Source organism: Seriola lalandi, unplaced genomic scaffold, assembly GCF_002814215.2.
Source record: "Seriola lalandi dorsalis isolate HSWRI2012SDOR001 ecotype SW California unplaced genomic scaffold, Sedor1 jcf7180002054582, whole genome shotgun sequence".
NCBI classification, from domain to species: domain Eukaryota; kingdom Metazoa; phylum Chordata; class Actinopteri; order Carangiformes; family Carangidae; genus Seriola; species Seriola lalandi.
In genome coordinates, this window is record NW_019525135.1 from 653,529 (window position 1) to 673,513 (window position 19,985).

General features: G+C 40.4%; 1 protein-coding gene across 2 annotated transcripts; it reads left to right on the forward strand.

Annotated features, from left to right (window-relative positions):
• Positions 1 to 1,511: 1,511 nt before the first annotated feature.
• On the forward strand, positions 1,512 to 19,836 carry lcorl (ligand dependent nuclear receptor corepressor-like). Of its 2 annotated transcripts, XM_023418543.2 has the most exons (8): positions 1,512 to 1,636; positions 2,617 to 2,682; positions 4,822 to 4,910; positions 5,074 to 5,200; positions 5,932 to 6,156; positions 6,310 to 6,394; positions 12,620 to 17,973; positions 18,086 to 19,836. In XM_023418543.2, exons 1-8 carry the CDS (start codon positions 1,543 to 1,545, stop codon positions 18,091 to 18,093), a joined length of 6,048 nt encoding a protein of 2,015 aa, XP_023274311.1. In that variant the 5' UTR covers positions 1,512 to 1,542; the 3' UTR covers positions 18,094 to 19,836. The 2 variants fall into 2 exon arrangements, with proteins under 2 accessions (XP_023274311.1, XP_023274312.1); XM_023418544.2 differs by lacking the exons at positions 12,620 to 17,973; positions 18,086 to 19,836 and adding an exon at positions 7,317 to 11,996.
• The last annotated feature ends 149 nt before the right edge of the window (positions 19,837 to 19,985 follow it).

Consider the following 19,985-nt stretch of genomic DNA (forward strand, 5'->3'; position numbering starts at 1 on the left):
TCAGCTTTGTACAGCTCTTCTATGGTCTCCATCTATTTATAGTTTACATCTAATCAAAATAACATTTGTAGGCTTTTAAGAGAACAGCAGGGAAAGCAGTGGTGGAATGTAACTATGTAAATACATTTTTGTGGTACTTGTACTTTACTTGAGTATTGCCATTTTATGACACTTTATACTCCATTTCAGTTGAAAATATTGTAGGCCTACGTTTTACTGCATTACATTCATCTGATCATAAAACATTATTGAGTGTACATAAGATTAAAAAATAAATCTTTCAGAACCTTGGATGCTCCACAATGTAACACTTAAAGATGGCATTATGCAGTAGGAATACTTTTACTTGTGATGCTTTAAGTATACTTTGTTGCTTGTACTTCTGTAAATCTGTTTACACAAGTAGAATTTGGAATGCAGGACTTGTAACATTGTTTTAACATTGTGGTATCGTTTACTTGTAAAAGTAAAGGATCTGAGTACATCTTCAGTCATTACTGACGCCCACTACATTCACAAAAGACAAAAATGGAGATGTTTCCTCATAAATACGAGAAAACATCTTGTCACTTCCAAATCCAGATCTCATGATTACTACTGTATCACAAGTTAAAAAAAAAAAAAAAAAGCTCAATAACAATATCCTGATCTCGTAATTATAACAAACCTATCTCTTAATTATGAGACTAATGGGAAAGGACAGGAATTGGAACGCTTAAGAACACAGCAAAAGGGAACTGCTAAAAGCTAATTTGACGTACTTCTATTTCCAAAATGTAAACAAATATAGGCTAAGCTTAATCACTTAATCCAGGGCAACGCTGTATCAAACCAATGAGAAAATAAAAGAGGTAACGCCACAATGCAATAAACGGTAGTGAGTCATAATTATGAAAAACAGGTCTCCGAAATGTTTTTCTTTTGTGAATGCAACGCGCTCCCGTACACAGCTGACAGACAGCGGAGTCATGCTGTGTTCACAACGCCGGTAAACTCGGGAACTTCTGAGTAGGAATTATCCGAAGTCCGAAAAACGTGCATTCACACGCTAAACGCGGAAAACAATATGGATGCGAGCAATAACATCATCAGGTCAAAAGCCAGTTATGTTAATGTCAATGAAGCTCGAGTAGGATAGTGGTCTATTTTTACAAACATCTTTGCAAAAAATTCATTAATATATTAATTTAAATATATCACATATAAGAGTAAATTACATGTGAGTGTAACCATCGTTTGCATTACTGTCCCTACCAGGATGCTATGATTGTGGTTGTTATGACATCAAATTGGGTAAATTGGAGGCCTGGAGTATTCAAGCAAAAATCTGACCTTTTCATGCGTTCAAATATTTTTTCCGAGTTGGAGCTGTAATTTCCGACTTTCCGATGTGTCATGAGTGCAGCATCAGTCTGATCTGTTCTATGGAGCCTGCTATACCCCTAGCGGCTGAAGGTGCGACTGCTGGGCTGCCGCGGTAAACCGTCCAAGCCGCTTCCTGTCGTGTTCAGACAGAGGGAGAGAGAGGGGGAAGGACGGAGAATGGCGACTGTGCAGTGCCCTAGGTGCATGGTAGAAAGGAAAGGTTTTCGGCGGGAACTCGATTCTTGGCGACACAAACTGATACACTGCGTTGGTATGATCCATGTGCAGTTTCATATTTTGTAAAAAATCAAAGGGGTTCTAAGTGATTTCTCCCGTAGCGGAGGGATCGCTACCACGAGCTATGTTGGATTGCTAGCTAATGCTAGCTAACTGATAGCTAGCTAATAGCCTGGCACCGTAGGTGGCCAGCTTCAACGGTTTAAGTTAAGCTGGCAGGCTAATATTTACCAGCTGGCTAGCTGTTCGAGTTGGCTCCTTTTCTTTGTCCCCCTGAGCTAGCTAGCTACTCACCGGTCCTACCTCTGTCTGATCATGTTATATGATTGAGAGGTTACATGCAGTATTAAGGCGTATCGTATAATTTGTAGCTAACTGATGGTTAACGTCGTTAGCTAGATTTGTTTGTTGACATATATGGTGGCTATGCTAATGCCGTGCTAAATTATTATGCTAACGATATAGCTGTTTGTTACTTGGGGGAGGGGATTGGGACCGTTGCTACGTTAGGGAAGCTAATGTCAGTGCAATATGAGAAAAGCATATATCTCAGCGGTCTCGGGTAACGGTTTTCTACGTATCGTTTGCTATTTTGAACACAGTGTTTTACGCTTCAGAAGCCGGTTACGTGAGGCTAGCTCACCCGAAGTCAGCGGATATCTTTCTTGTTTATAACGTTAAGTCACAGTGACATCCAATTCAGAATATACTCAAACAAAAAGCAATGATATTAACTGACTATTATTCACGAACGATATTTATTTTTTGTTGTTCATTCAGTGACTATAAGTACTTGGTATTTAGCATTGCAGGTGTTTAGTGTCCACCTGAAGTTGACAACTCGATGTAGCTATGCACTTGTCTGTCAAAATATGTGTTGTTGCTTTCGAACTGGTCGAGTTTTTTCGAATATAAAATGGATAGAATATACTGTACCCAGATATGAAGCACTTAAAGCATGCATATCTTGCCCATATCATTACAGAAGGATTGTGTCTTTATTTTGTCTTGCAGGGTTTGAAAGCATCCTCGAGGGAATCTATGGCCCGATGCTGATGAGAGACCTCAATGTATTTGATGGTGGGTTTTTGTATGTGTACATTAAAAAGTTCCAAATGTATTGTGTAATCATAGACCTAATGTTTATTTATTTATTACAAAAAAAAAAACATCAAACGAACAAAATCTACCATGCGTTAGTCTGCCTCAAAACGTTCTGATATATCCAGCCCGTCTGTAGCACTCGGGCGAGAGCACATTTGTTGTTATGGTATGACTCTTAAAAAAAAAAAGTCATAAATTCATTTACTTATGATATGACATTTTCAACAGGGCACTGAAGTGCCACCGGTGCTTAATAATCTTATGAAATGTATGGAAGTCGCATTCAGTTGCAGCTACTCACCTTAGCTGAGACAAAGCGTGGCTTCTGGCAGTTTAAGTGTAATCGTCAGAGGTAAGTCATATCAGCTGCCACTAATTAATGTTAATTGTGTCACCACCTTAATGGCCACCTAATTAAACTTGTGGGTTTGTTTGCTCTCTACACGCTGCTGTTAGCACTTGTCAAAGAAAGTTTGTGAGGGAAGAAGCCCCACTCTTAACACCACTGCACAACTGAATTGAGTGTTTCTTTAGTTCATAGAGAGCATTCTCCCAACTGAACTTTCTTCCATATCATATCAGTAATTGAACCTTATAGACTATATTTTTGAACCATGACCTTGAGTAATTGTTCAACATTGTGATTACTGTAATAATTACATAAATATTAGATACTGAAATAATTAAAAACCTAGTGTACTTTTTGTATTCAAATAAATTAAATAATTTGGCTTCTTAATGCCTCCTCGTCTCCCGTTATATAGAAATAACACCTTATTTGAAAAAATTTCATTGTGCCCCTAAAGTTCTTTATGCACACCTAAATTTTTTCGAAACTTTCTTTAACTTAGGAGCACAATGGGGGCTAATATTTATGTCCTGAATACATAATACATAAGTATTCGTGCATTTATGTTTTTCGTATGAAGTTTCCTGTTTGACAGGGATGTAATAATACCCATGTTAAGTTTTGAAGTTGGACTCACAATTAGAAAATTTTAAGATATTAATATATTCAGCTACTCATTTTAAAAGTCATTCGTTTAATCTTTTTATACTTATCTTTACAATTCTAGGTAGATGATAAAAAAAATCTCTTTCCTGGAGTGAAAATAACGCAACTCATACTGTTAGATAATATGATAGATAAATGATCCTAAGGCAGTAACATAGACACAAGGGTTAAAAAGATTATCTGGCATGCAACTACAAATCTACTTTAGATTTGAAGACACGCGTCACTTCAAAACAAGTCTCCTGTCCCTTTACTATGTGCCTTGTATTTTTGTCTCTGTGACCCATTCCTGTCCTGCTAAGTCCTACAATCACATAACATCTTTATGCCACCCACTTCCTGAAAAAAGCCCCCCTTGGTAATGAAACTCACTCTTCTCCGTACAGTGTGCTTATAGCCACCCTGACCTGCCAAGTTTAGAAATAATTCAGAATCAGAAGAACATTCACAGCAAAGGAAATCTTTACAAAACATCCGCATTATATAAAAATGCAGCTATATATTAAAATATATCAGCACACCATCAATCTTGCAATCATTTAAGATGACAGCATAATGTAAACTTGAAAGAACAGCCATTCAAAAGCAAGTAGAAACAGTACTAGTGTAAGGAAATGTGTCCATGGCACATGGTCCCCCTAACTGCTCCTGGTTAAAGACAATGCATTAAACAAAAGTAGTTTATTTGGAGATGCATGTGCTTATAAGGCAATGAACACACCTGACCCGAGAACCAAAGCACACAACACCCAGTCAGTTTTCTGTGAAAAATGCATCCGCTTGGACAGTCCAAAATGTTGTCATTTGTTTCACAGTACAGATTCTACCTGTTCACTTGTTTTTTAGGCACTCAGTCAGAAAGGTTAGGATTATGCTTAATTCAGGTACATAACAAATCGTAAAAAAAAAAAAAATAAATCCTTGACACAATTGTATGGCAAAATCTTGAAACTATTCTATAGTCAGTCTTTGTTGTCATATCAGCATTGGACAATATGACAAAATAGATTGTAAATTGTGTATAGTGATGACAGAAGGAGGCTACTTGATCTTTGATGTACCCTAAATTATTAATGCCTGGTTATGTGTTCTTCTTTTAGACTGTGAACCCGAAGAGATCGATGACTGGTCTCCAGAAGCAAGCTGCTCGCAGTGTTCATTCTGCAACCTTTCCCTCGACAAACTCAGTGTAAGTAATTCAGTAATAAAGGTTAAAGTTGTCCTTTTATTTTTTGACAGGTGTAATAATTGTATTGTTTGATAGAAAGAAGATATAGAATATTACAGAATATATACTATAATCATAATAGTAAAAACAGGAAAGTAACTTTTGTTGTTTTTTTTCCTTGTAGGATCAAGTACCTGCAGCCACGTCGCCCCTCTCCTCCCCCTCTGATTACTCTCCCTGTCAGGCTCCTAGCATCTCTGAGAGCAGCCAATCAGCTCACAGGTTTCTCCAAGCTGTTTTTCATAAGAAAGGTGAGTCAGGTTTCTTTCCGCTTTGTGGAGCATGGCACAAACATGTCATCTTATCACACACAAAAACTCTCTAGTGGTTGCAGAACTGTCAGCTCTCTCCTTGTGGGCAAACAGGAATTAGCAGTAACAATAATAATCTGAATCAATGTGTTTGAAAAAACAGGACAGGTCTGCTTTGATTTGTCTGTCTTGAATCAGTTTATCAAAGGACAATTTCTTCCAAGTTACTGATTGAAAGATTTCCTAAAGTGTAGTTGATGCAGACGTTATGCCGAAAAATGATATGGTTTATTCCCATCAGTCAGTTACATAATTGTCCACAGTGATCTAATACAAAGTGCGGTTACCATTACATAAACAGTATTCATTTGTCTACTTATTTGTCATTTGTCAGAATGTGATGGTAGAAATTGTCAAATTGCCCACTCTTATGTGGAATTACAAAAATAAGGTTTTAAAGTTGGAAATAGGGATGTTTCCCAAGTATACATGTTTTTACATCCTAATATGCTCCTGATAAGAGTTTCCTGTAATTAAGACATTTTGGAGACACGTGTTGCTTTTGCTGCCAACGTGTTTGGACAATGGACTTATTGCAAGACATCACAAATCCTTTCTGTGATGACTCAGAATTTCTTGTTGTTGAAAGAATTGCAGAAATCGTGCTTGTTATGTTGCAAGTCAAATCCTCTTATTTTAGCTTCTGTCTGTGTCTGTGCCTTCTTTGTTAGATGTGCCCCTGGACTGTGATTCTAACATCCCTCTGGTTGCCCAAGAGCTGATGAAGAAAATGATACACCAGTTTGCCATGGATTATGCGTCTAAGTGTCAACTCCACACCAGTACAAATGGTGTTACAACAAGGACCTCATCACCTTTGTCAGAAACATCAGACATACCTCTGGACCTCACAGTGAGCAGAACCCAGGAGGAGAAAGAGCACAAACCTGAACCAGGTAGGGAAAGCATTAAACTCATTGTGAATTCAAAGCTAATAAATGTTTCCAGCCTCTAAAGTTTTAGGATTATAACACTGACTCGCCCTGAAGACACCACAGCTATCTGATTCAACTCCTTAACAAAGTTAAAATAAATTTTTCCTGTGACAGATGGTGTGCTCGACCTCTCCAACAGGAACTCTGCCTGCTCAGCAACTTCATCATCATCATCATCAACTAATCACAAAGCCTCCGGGTAAGAGTTTTGTTATTCTTGAATTGCTCTGTTGATAACATTCAATGGTATTCGGTCTTGTGGCATAATGCACAAGGAAGCCCTAGCATTACTATTAGTTAAAGCTTCTTAATAAATACAGTTATAAATTTAGATAATCTAGGCATTTCTGTTCAAACCCACTATGACTAAAATGTTAGGTAGCATGTTAGGAAATCCCCAGTAGGTATATAACATGGCTAAGATTTGATAGTAAGCATCAATATTATGCAGTGTTATTGTCATTTTTACCAGTGCTGCTTGATTTAAGTCAACTAATTAACACCTCTGGCCTGAATGATATTCATACTCCTTTGTTTGACAGTGCTTTGGGTCAGTTCATTGTTAGTCATTATGAAGAGTTAGCTTGTGTTCGGTGTTTTGGTTCTATGGGGTTGACTCTTTTATCTCTTGAGCGGTAACGTCACAGCAATGGCACCGTATTATAACATTTGCCAACAGCTCAGGATTGTACAATGAGGAGAACATTGCAGTACCTCACAACGATTTTACCTCCTTTTTTTTACTGATCCAGTTATGAGTTTGATTATTCAACCTTCAAGCATGTAGGATTCTCACTGAAGGATATCACAAAACTACAGGGGTTGTATGTGAGCGCCAAAGTAACCCCAGCCATTCACAGACTGTCCCACCTGGACGTGAAGAGGCTTTGCCACGCACAAAGAATGTGTGTGCGTGAGAGACACACAGCAGCAGTGTGTGTGAGGGCCCAGAAACAGACTGAAAACAGACAGACATGAGACATAAGAGTCGCAGTGATGTTACCAACACAAGGCATAAAGGAGTGGACCCCTCGCTCTGCACCCCCCTGTCCCCTATGCCAAAATCAAACCCCCTCCATCACCTCCATCCTGACCCTGCTGTTTGGTCCTCCCATCCCTAGGAGGCAGCGCAGGCAGAAGGAGGAGTACATTGAAAGGAGCTGGGAGCTGTCTGAGGGGTTGCTGTCCAAGGCCTTGAAGGATATACGTTCAGGAAGGTTGCAGGAACAGCGGGCTTCATTGCTTTATGGAATACCTCTTCACACCCTGAGGCAAGGCCTGGAAGGCTGGGCTGAGGGAAGGCATGGGATGCCGCCCCAGCTTGCACCAGGGAGCAGAGATTTCAGGGATGAAGTGACATCTTACAATGTGATGTCATCAATGCTGGGTGGTGAAGCCCGTCTTGTTCTGCAGAAAGTGGCAGCCTGGGCGGAGCGGGCAGAAATCGGAGGAGCTGCAGAGGAGAATGGAGACTTCAGTTTCCCTTCATCCTCTCTTACTTTTTATCAGCCACGTAGTCTACAGAAATCGCTCCCCCATGCATTTCCACAACTCAGGGATGCTCTCCAGCCACCATCAAGCCCCACTCCAAGTCTGGAGCCTCCCACGCCCCTGCGTATTCCTCAGGTCCGTTCCGTGTCTGATCATAACAGGTCGATCCCAGCTGAGAATTGCAGTGTGGCTGAAAACCTACACCAACGTACCTCATCAACAGAGGGTACTGCCAGTTCATCGACAGCTGCTGCCAGACCTTCATCTCTCTTCAAACTCAGACCTCCTTTCTTAGCTCACGGCTGTCCAGGCAGTGCCAACCAGTCACCTCATCGCCTGGGACCACGTGGGTCCTCGCTGGATGATTCAGAGGAGGGGGCAGGTAGCCGGGATAAAGACAAACAACCGAGGAAGAAACGTGGGCGATACCGCCAGTACGACCATGAACTTTTGGAGGAAGCCATCACTATGGTGATGGCAGGTCGCATGAGCGTTTCTAAGGCCCAGGGAGTTTATGGGGTGCCCCATAGCACACTGGAATACAAAGTCAAGGAACGTACTGGAACACTGAAGAACCCACCCAAGAAGAAATCTGCCAACCTTTCTTCATCCAATTCCAACTCGTCTGGTTCTGGTGCCATGACCGGTTCAACAAACTCAGGGAATCTTGCCTCAGCTGCTGACACAAAGAGGTTCTAGACCACAAAACGCCTCCAGAACTCCTCAACACTTGAACTCATCACCTCTTACAAGACACACATTTTCTGAAGATACTTGTTAAAACACAACACATGCCTTTACAAAATATATGGATATTAATATTCAGGTCTTTTGACAATGTGTCTGTAATGTGATAGTCATACTTTTAGCTGTATTTCTCCAGCTTAGTCCTGGGCTTTCATTAAAGCAGCTATGAGGTGAGGCATTTTTCAAGAGGCAGTGGTGCTCATTGCAGCTTTTGTTCACAGGAGCTGCTAAACTCAACAAACTCCTCGTAGCTTCAGTATTTTCACAATAGCTAAAAGATCTTACAGGAAATAGCTTGGATTATATAATCTGTTTACTGTTATTAACTAATGCCATGAAAAGACCAAAACTAAAAATGAAGTTTATCCTATTAGCAGGTATTGCCTGTGGGTATATTGAAATTCTCAACAGCAAAATTATTTTTATTAAAGAAGCATAACTTTGACTTTCATCAGGCATGACTGAAATTTTACTAGATTTTGTTTGTAGGAGTTCACTACTTTTTCAATTGATCTCATTCTTTAATCTAATGCAAATCTTACAGGTGTGTAATAGATCATTTTTATATATTACAGTTTTTGGATGACAGTGGACTTGTATAGGTATAAACTAAATCAGTGTGGCTAAAAAGACCATATTTGTAAATAGAGCTGAAACAATAATTCAACTGAAAAAAATAATCACAATCACAATTAATCATTCATGTCGTTTTCAAGCAAAAATGCAAAATGTACTTTCACCTATGTGATGCTGAACTCAGTATCTTTAGATTTTGTTCTGTCATTCAGATAACACTAGCGCTTTGAAGCCGTAACTTTTCATCTCCAGGATATTACACTACGCATTTTTCACCATTTTCAGACGTTTTATAGACCAAACGATTCGGTTAATCCAGAGAGTACCTGATTATGAAAATAATAGTTGCAGCCCTACAAGTAAGGATAAATCAGTTGTTGGTTTTGGTCTCGTCAGGGGATTTGTTGATAATAACAGGATTAAATGACACTGGCATTATCCTTAAGATCTCCAGGAAGTTCTTTACTATGTTCTCATGTTCATATGATTAGGTTTTTCTTCAAGGAGAAAAACTGATGTTGATTGTTGTACACCAGATTGCCCAGGACCAAGTATGAGAAATACAGGTGTGGCCCTCTTAAAGCTAAGAAATAAAGTGTGACTCTCATATTTGCTAGCTGTTAGGTTATTAGGTTATTCAGGTTTGATTCAATTCTTAAAGCTCCTTGTTAATGGAGCGATGATGATTGTCATTTGCAGCTTTCTATCTCTCCCTGGGTATCTTACCTGGGCTACGGAAGTGACTTAGAGCCATTGTAACAGATTAAAAACTCATTACTATTGTTAGAGACCTTTACAAACAGGGAGATTGTACAGTATAAACTGCTGTGGTGGCTACATCTTCATTATGAGTTTCTGCTGAAGAGATTAGCTTGTGAAAGCCATTTTCTTGTCCACACAGTTGTCTGCTCTATTTGTGCAAGCTAGTCTGAACATTGTATCGAGTGTAGTTGGAATGCAAATGTGCAGCATGTTTTTTAAAATTTGCACTGATAAGCTTGGGAAATGTATGTTATTGTGTATGTGTACTGTTTGTGAAATATGTTGTTTTATTATCACAGATATTTACTAATTCTGCTACTGTAGCTGTATTACTGTAAACCTCATACATGACTGCTGCTTGAAACTTAACTTTATGGGACCGTTTCCCAGGCACAAAGAAGCGTAGCTACAACAAAAGCCCTAATTTCAAGAAATGCGATTCCAAGGTGACATGCATTGTAATAGTGGATCGATAGGGTTAATTGTTATTGATGGTTGATTTTGTAGACTACTGGAGGTTAGTGAAAAGCTGGCAGTGTGTCAATGACTTGATTCAGAGCAAGGCTCACAAGCTTCTTTGTCTTTGTTTGAGGAAATGCTAAATGTTGCTCCTACACTCATGTCTGCCTCTGAGATGGTCCATTAACAGTGCTACTACCAAAGCAGCAGTTCAGGGTTACCCACACAAAGCTGCTTCAGTTTGTTTTGGTGTGATGTCAGCCTGCCTCTGTCTGTCTGTCTGTCTCCCTCTCTTTCTCTCTCTCTCTTTCTAACCTCGTTGCCACATATACCTCTGAACTTTATCTGCCTATAGCCAAGTGTCAGGTTTCACTTCAAAGCCTCTGTGTTATGATACTGAATATGCTGGGGTATGAGCTCTTATTAGCTTAGGGATGCTTATGAGCTCTTTGTCTCTCAAGGAAAAACACCCAAGTGTAAATGTATTGCCATCAACAACACTTAAACTTCAAGAAAATTATTATATAGTGAGTCAGCCATTTGGTGGTGTATGAAATAATTTAAAAAAAGAATTGTTTTAAAATGGTTTAAATTCTGCCCTGTGGCATTTACAGGAGATCTGCCATGTTCTTAGTTAAGTATTTATCCTGTTGTTTTCTATGTGTTATTTGTAATATTAAAGCTAATTGTAATGCAGTTTTATTTTTTAAAGCTTTTTTGGTCAGATTACTTGGCATTTCAACCTTTCTAACTCTGGCAATTATACAAATACTGATGTCTCCGCTACTGAATGTCTCTGCTTGTAAAAGTACACAGTGCCTGTGTCTGGGGCACCAGCATAGCAGCATGATGTCTTTACTCTGGGAATTATCTGCTATTTATGTCCAAGGGCCAGTTTAAAAACAAGCTTAAACACCTCTTGAGAAATAGAAAACATAATTATTTCATTGCGTAAGTTAAATTGTTGTATATTCTGGGAACACACCTGGGCTTGTTTTCAAATTGAGCTTGGGGCATTTTTTTTTTCTCTCAGACTGAGCTGCTGGCAAATCTTTCAAACAACTTAACATAAATCTGCTATTTATGCATCAATCAATTATTGCACTATGATTTATAAGAAGCGTTTTTATTGTAAAAAACTGTTTTGTGTTGTTGCTACATACTTATTTATTGATTGTGCTTCAGAACTGTGATTTTACTAGTTTGATTGTTGTAGTTCTTGATTTGTAATGCAGCACTTTGATGCAATGTGAAATGTGTATTGCTACAACTGCATGAACGCTTTTAAATGTTAGCTGATATAATTTATTTTGTCCTGAAATGACACCCCTGCATATTGTGGTTGTTTGGTGCTTATGTTAAGAATTATTTAAGTGATTTAAAAAAAAAAAAAAAAATTTAAAAAATTTTTAAAAATGATGTGGTCATCATAACAAATTCAACAGTAACACTACAAAATGTAACTCTTTTACTGGACACATACGCTACTTAAATAGCTGGAAATACTATCCAATATGAATTACTTCCAAAAATTTTAATGTTATTAAAATCAGTGACTTTTACAGTGAAATGTATAACTTACAAGACCTGATATAACTGTTAGTTGATTTGAACATTAGAGGGTTTTTTGAGCTGTCAATTTGTTGGTGAAAGTGCTGTTGAAAAGAACATTTTGGTTTGAGCGTTTCTACAATCATTCCTTCTGCTTTTAGCAGAATGTTATCATTTGCCTTCAGCAACTCATCAATAAAACAGTTCTCCAATCAGTTACATGTCATCATTTTACTAATATAATGATTTATTTCAGGGTCTTGCAGCTTATTAAAACATGCTAGGACATTTGATCTTCCATGCTGATTTGACACAACCTAACAATGACAATTCTGGAAAATGGAAAATGGTTCTATTTCAGAGCACAGTTGTTTATCACTGGAATGGTTTGCTTTAACAGTTGGTGTCATTTCTTCAGCAGACAGTAGTTGTCATGTCTGAATATTCTCATGTGGTTAGTTTTTATCTTAGTACACAGTAATGATATTCTGATGATGCTAGTAAATGCAGACAAAGTGAGCTGCAGTTGGCATATGCTGCAGGCTACAAACAACTTTTCAGAAACAGCAATAAAAAATGTAAAAATCTGAGATGAGGCAAGATTGTTACGTTTGCTGCATTAAGCAGACCCCATTATTACAGAATATTCACACATTGATGAAGTGGAAATCAAATACCAGTATGAAGGGATTAACACAATCTAAAGTGTAATGTAGTTTTCTTTAAAACATGCTCAGATTTGGTTGTTACTGTGTCAGTACTTATTTGTTTCTCATTTGACAATGGCTCATCTATGAATAAAACCTCCTAACTCTAATCTTTGCATTTTTGCCTCTAGCTCCCTACTGCCACCATTTACAGAAGAACTGGGAGACCAGGGACAGCGGGGAAATAAGTGTCGTCAGAGCTCTGTGTTGGATGCTATTCTCAGCTCACTCTGCCCAGCACACCGTTCCTTACTCTACCAGATCCTGAAGCTGGCACACCAAGAAAAATTGCTGTGTTTGCTTAATCACAAACCTGCAGGTCAAACTGAATCTTACTGCTGTCCCTGTGGTGTAAACCCACAGGATAATGCTACCCCTCATGCGGCCACACTTAGTGAATGTAAAGCCCATAACAGCAGCTCATACTACCATTTAATGGATTGTGATCATCAAGGTCATGGCAGCAAAATGTTCCATCCAGGAGACTCCAAGTCGAACTGTAGCACCCATCTCTGCCCTTTAAAAGACTGTAAAAGTGAAGATTCTCGGGGTTCAAGCTACTGCTGTCTGCAGAGGTGCAGGATGGAAACCTACACTGTTCTGTGCCCCAAGAGGCTGCACTGTACTTCCTGCCAAAGCCTGGCTTTAGGTCGTATCAACAACATGGTGTGTTCATTTGCATCCTCTCCTTCATTATCCAAATCCCCATCACTGTGCACTCCCCCCTCTAGTTTATGCCCGTCGTCATCGATCTGCTGTAACCAACATACCCCCCACTCTTGTCCCTGTTACTCAAACCATACCTGTCTGATTCAGGTCAGGAACAAAATAAAAAGAGGGGTTGAAGAAGGAGATCCTCCTTGTCCTGTCCTGAAGAGAGAGCAGAGCCCCTCTCCTCCCCCTCTTTCCCCTATCCCCTCAGACATTAGTAAGAAAACAGATGAAAAGCCACCCTCTCTCCTTCACCATAGACAAGAGGAGGAAACTGACCTAATTGTAAAAAATGGTCTTTTGGATGCAAGCCACTATGACACAGACATGGAAACAGCAACAGAAGATGAGCTACAGTGTAGGAACCCAAGAAGTAGTCAGGCTGAGCAACACCCAAGTGGGACTTTGCTGCAGGACGTTGTGAATCGCTTCAGTGAGAAACTGGAGACAATCAAACCTCTAGAGAAGGATCCACCTCTGGTTTCCATGGCCATGAATGTTTCTGAAAAGGAGCAGCTGCAGTCTCCCTCAACCAGTCAGAACCCGCAGTTTCATGCTGATGCCCATCTGACTGAAATCATCACCAAAGTGCTTCACAAAGGCAATGGTAGTGACTACAATCTGAGTGAGCTGTTCAATCGCCATGATAGCAAAGAGCCCAAGTCACCTAATACCCGTGCCCGACGGCGCCAGGAAGTCCTTGCTGCTATAGCAACACCTGCTGATGACTCCTCAACCAGAAGGCATACGTTACAAATCAAACGGGAGTTCGCCATGCTTGACCAGTCCTGCAGTAGGAGAAAGGTGTCACCAGCAAAAAGGGCAAGATTGATAGATGGAAATGTTACTGTAACTACATCATGTACTTCATCAGATTCAATCCTTGTTAAAGGGGAGTCTAAAAGAGAAATGGAAGAAGGTATAAAACCTGTAGAGAATCATAGAGTTGGGCAGGGACCCCTGAACATGCTCTCTGCAGAAAGGGACAGAGATGAAGTAAAAGATGAGATACAAACAGTTATAGTAACAGAAGATGTTCAGATCCTTAAAACAGAGGAGAAAGAGAGGGAAATATCCCATGAAGAAAAAGATCTTTCTCTCTCAAGCACTGAAATACCCACCCCTGAGCTGCAGAGCAGGTATGGCAAACACAGCTCAAAAGGTCACAGTTCACAAACGCAGGTGATGACTGCAACCTCTGCAAAAAAGCGTGGCAGGCCCTGTAAAGAAGATAATGTAAGCAGTGGAAGTGATAAGAACTATGAAGAAGCCCAATCTGGTCATAGCTCTGACAGTGACAATAGACCAGGTAAAGGGAAAGGTTGTCATAGACCTAATAGAGAGAAGCAGAAATATCTATTAAACCACTCCAAGGACGCAAGGAGATCCAGGAGAAGCATAGTCCCTCCACAGCGGTTCTCCTCCTATGTCACAGAGCCCAGGAAGATGTTCTTTGTTGCATGTTTCTCTGATAGCATCTTTAATCAGAGAGCACAAAAGGACAAGGATTTGACATCTAGCACCTTGGATGCCTTATCCAAAGATCCAGATGCTAAGGACATCCAGCTTGAATCAAGAAATGAATCCCCTCTGTTCTCACCTGAGTTCACAGGGAAGCTTGCCTTTGAACATTCACAGAGAGAACAATGTGGACCATCTTACACAGAGTCAAAAACTGTGGCTGCCAAAGAGAAGATTCCTGCAAAACACAGCTCTGACATTAGGACAGATGACAGTGACTCTGTGGCCAAGTTTTTTGGAAGGCTACGACCATCTCCAAAAAGACTTCAGGTCTCAAACGCAGTTTCAAGAATGCTCAAAAACTCATCGAATAGGAATGTCACCAATAAGTCTGCTCTCCATGTTGAGAAACCTCCCAATTCAGAAGTCCAGTACACTAGTCCAATTAAGCTAATGTTTGTATCACCAGTAATGGATAAGGAAGGAGTTAGATACAGCCTCAAATCAGCAGGTTCTGGTTCTAGCACACAGGCAGAAGAACCCTTTGACCCATGTGAAGTGTCTTCATGGTCAGGGACACCTGAGAAACATAAAAGCCAGAGCATTCAGTCTCCTACTTCAAAAGTAAAGTCTATTTCTTCACTGAAGTCTGCTACCTCACCTGCAAGATCTGCTTGTTCACCAACAAAGTCAGCTTCTTCACCAGCCAAGTCTGCATCCTCAACACCCAAGTCAGCTTCTTCACCAGGCAAGTCAGCTTCTTCACCAGGCAAGTCAGCTTCTTCACCAGTCAAGTCAGCTTCTTTGCCAGGCAAGTCCGCCTCCTCCACACCCAGGTCAGCTTCTTCGCCAGGCAAGTCTGCATCTCCATTATCCAAGTGTGCCTCTTCACCCAAGTCAGCTTCGTCATCACCTAAAATAGGTTCCAGAAGATCAGGCGAAGGTACTCCAACTAAGCGTGGCACTGGAACTGAGAGCCAGAGGTCACCATGTGACTTATCTTTTCATGAATCCACTCCTCCAAAAAGGCGTCCAGGCCGCCCAAAGAAGATGGGACCACAGCAGGAGCAAAAAGTTAAGAGGCCAATTGGTCGACCACGCAAGCAGAAGGTTGTGGATTCAGAAGTTGGGGTAAAAACGGTAAGTGGAAAACCTGTTTTACCATCTGACACTGAGAAGAATGTAAACAAGAACCTCAAAATAACAGTCATGTATGGCCGTTCGAGGAGAAACAAACGAATGGTGTCTGAGGGCTTTGACCAGCTACAAACAGAATTACAGGATGCTTGGCAAGCAGTGGGCCTTAAAAGCGACTTGGGCATTTTAATGCACAACTCTAAGACCAGCTCAGGTAGTATCGAAACTACCTCAACAGAATTGTCAGAGGAGTTCAGTTTTGTCAGCCCTGTGAAAGAGTCTGCCCCTCAATCTAGCAGTAACATCAAATGTCAAAAGCGGGATGATTCTACACCATCAAGGAAACCAGGTAGACCTGCAAAAGTTAAAATCTCTGGAATCTCAGTCACAGTAACCACAGTGTCTCCTCGTCAACGCAAAATTCAGATTAACAAGGATACTCTGCAGTCACCAGAAACACTAATTCATAAGCAAGTACGTCTGCCAGAATTCAAATCTGCCAAAGAACCCTGGACAATCAGTCATCAGTCAACAAAGAAAAGCAGTCAAACTGAGAAAGGAATAGAAACCAAGAATGAAGTTAAAGACAAACTCACAAGTCAGGCTGTAGCAGTGCGTCACTCAATGAGAGTGAGAAAGCCCTCAATCCACTTTCTGCACGCTGTTGCCACCTCCAGCTCTAGGTCATACAGCCACAGTAACGCTCTGCTACGGCGCTCTAAGCAACTTCTGCTGAACAAGGCCAACAATGAAAGGAGAAAGGAGGAGCAACAGAGTAGTGTAGAAACTTCTGGGGAAAAAAGACAGGTCTTTGGACAAGACAAGAGAAAGAACATCTCTCATGACCTGAACAAAGTGGCAGGAGTATCTGTAGACTCCATATTTACCCAAAAAGAGACACTAAGATGGTGGGCAGCATCTGCTGAGGAAAAGACAATGAACCAGGAGCTTGCCAGGCGAATTCGACTCATCTCCGACACCTGGGTCTCTGACACTGTGGAGAACCAAGAAAAAGAAATTGCCTTTAATTCTAGATTAAGCACTAAAGGAAACTATTCATTTACCAGGAAGTCAAAACATTCCTCAGTGGTTCGAACACTGTTTGATTGTCCCCCTAACAAACCAAGGTCTTGTAGCATGCAGCAGCTCTGCTCCTGGTTTATGCAGACCACAGAGACACAGTCTCTGGCTATTGTCAAGAAGGCAAGTTCCCGTAATCCTTACGAACTTAGGCACTTCCCTCGTTCCGCCAATAAAAAAAGTGTTTGCCACAGTCCTCAGGCAGAGCGACTCCGCAAACATATCAAGAAGTTTGCCAAAACTGTGCCAAAAAGTCCTTTGCAACATCAACAGGCTCAAAGAAGATTGAAGAGGAAGAATAAGGCACCTCTACCAACACATAATATTAGGCGACAACTTTTCACCCCCAGGTTTGCAACAGGCCAGCTGAATCAAGGAGTCCAATGGCGGCGAAGCAGAGCATTTAGAAAATACCAGGCCGCTCTATTTAGAGCAAGGACAAGGTTCTTAACCCGGAAAGAAAGGAAGAGGTGGCAACAGAGACAGAGGAATAAGAAAAACATAAAAGTAACTACAAGTTCTTCAAATGGACATGCAACTGGACTACAACCAAAACGAAAAGCATTACTTAGATCAGCAAAAGATCAGTTATCTGACTGTTTGGAGAACAGTTCTGCCACCAGTTCTGTTGACCAAACTCAGGAGCCTGTGGATGTACCCAAAGAGCAGAATCTCTGCTCGAAAGCCTGGAGTCCTGAGACACTGAAGGAATGCCGGGTGTTTCTGAGGAAGATCAACTCTCCAGACAATGAATCGACTGAGGAAGAGTGGGACTCCTGCACTGTGACACTGGATGATGGGTCACCCTCTGCATACCTATATGCAGGAAGGGAGAGAGAACTGGTAGGAGTTGTTAAAGCTGTGAAAACTGAAAGAAAAAGGAGCATGAATAGGAGGTCTACCTCCAGAGAGCTGGCAGGTTCTGCACCTAAATCAGTCCAGGAGCAGGATGAGATGCCAGTGGGGAGGCAGAAAGGCAGATACAAAAGTCCTGGGGTTGTGTCTACTGAACCACCACAACCACCACCAGCGAAAATGTTGAGACAATCGCGGATGAGGGGCCTGACCGGGCCGAGATGGTGTGACTTTGTGTTTGGTAACTATCTAATTTGCTTCTTTATTGAATATCACTAAAGACATAGACATTTATTAAGCTTCAGTTTAAAATCACCACAAAGTCAACTTTTACTCTCTTTCTTTTCTGACAGAGAACTAAATGAAGCATGAAGCCTCCTCCTTCCTGGGAAAGGGACTGTGGTTAAACGTGGTGCCTTTGGACATTGAGCTGACCACGTGGACTGACCATCCCACTATGGTTCAGTCTTACACTCAGCAATTATGTAGCAGTCTAACTTAACAAAAGCTTGATGTTGCACTATTTTTATCCATGGATATGTATGTACAGAATGTTTGATTTTTTTTTTTTTTTTTTTGTCAACTTGCCTTTGTCTTTCTGAACATGTTTAGTACATCAATCATTACAGAGTTTTTATGGGATAAGTGCTTATACAGTGAGCCCTGTCAGAGTGGCTGTATTGGAAGGAAAGACTTGACTGCATAAAGACAGTGCTGCCACCCCCCTAATTTAATGATTTGTTTTGTATTCAAGGTTTTAAAAAAACTTGTATTGAAATTTAATGACATTCACTAGAGCTGAGCCTTGTTTGCTACAGTCACTGTTGTTGTATTACAAGCCAGTAGCCAAAAAACATGCTTAGAATGAAGGAATCTTTTTTTTTTTTTTTTTTTACCCTTTCCAAAATATGTCTATGGGTCCTCTAAAATTCCATACTTAACTAATTGGCCATCAACCTGTACTAAAACCAAATATTTTATGCATTATTTCTTTTAAAATGTTTGCAATTCTCAGCACCAAACCACAATTACCACAATCGTAAGTGTTCTAAATGACTACATACCCAGCCCCAACAAGCCACGAAACCCAGTGGTATATGTGAAGTGATGAAGAAAGTGGCATTATGCAGTTGTAGAAAGTATATTCTGATTCATTTTTTGGTTTGTGGGATCTGACTTGTTTTAATTCATCTATCGTTATGTTATTGTCTTGTTTTCACCCAAAGCATATACTGTATGTCGTCAGTGTCAGATCTACTTCTTGCACTATTCCATCTGAGATTATTAATCCCACTACAGATTCCTCCCCCATATTTTTGCACATCCCATGTCCCACTACCATCCCCTACTGTAAAACTAGAGAATCTATTTGGTGCAATACAAACCCAGATGATTTATCAGTATGTAGTAATTATTTTATTGCTGACAGACGAATGGATGTACACAAGTACCAATGGCCTGGGATGTTACTTCAGTTGTTTCCATAGCCATGTAATGTGAGCTTAAAGGATATTGCTATACAAACTTTTTTTTTCCCCCACCTGCTTTGTGCTCAATTAAGCAGAAAAATAACAGATTTTTACATGTTATAATATTATTAAATTGTTTTTATCATAAACATACTAGCATTATTTACTGTTTAAATGCAGGTGGGAGATGTGTTGCTGTTAAGGTTTCCCTAGAGTTCCTGTTGTGTTTCTCAAGTTGCAGCAAGAAGACGCCTACCTCCACTGGGGCTCAGCTAGGCCTACTGCTCTTTTGCTTATCAACCGTGTGATAAACAAGGCCAGAGTTGATTGGTAAACACTAATCTTGGATCAGTATCATGTTAGATCCAAGATGTCTGGCTGTAGGTCAAAACTTAAACCTGTAGTGTGTATTGTGTGCCTGACTACCCTTGTATGTATGTCACTATGGTTGCCATTTCAACAGGCGGGAAATGGAGTGGCCCAGTATTGTGATAAATAACTCTCAGCCCTCTGTTGAAGAACCTGGTGCTAAACATCTGTTGTATATTTTCTTTATTATGTGTTTTTATACTGTCTATTACAGATGCAACCAACAGGTTTCTGTAATTGGAACAATAAAGAGTCTTTTGAAATAACTACTGAGCAATATGATTTATAGGAGAATGTGAAACGAAAAAAAACACAACCCATAGTCTCCACTGTTGCACCTTCAGCAGTGTAGATCATATCCCCCCCTCCCATCCCCTCCCTAACGTACTGTTGGGGTCATATTGATCACCCCCAA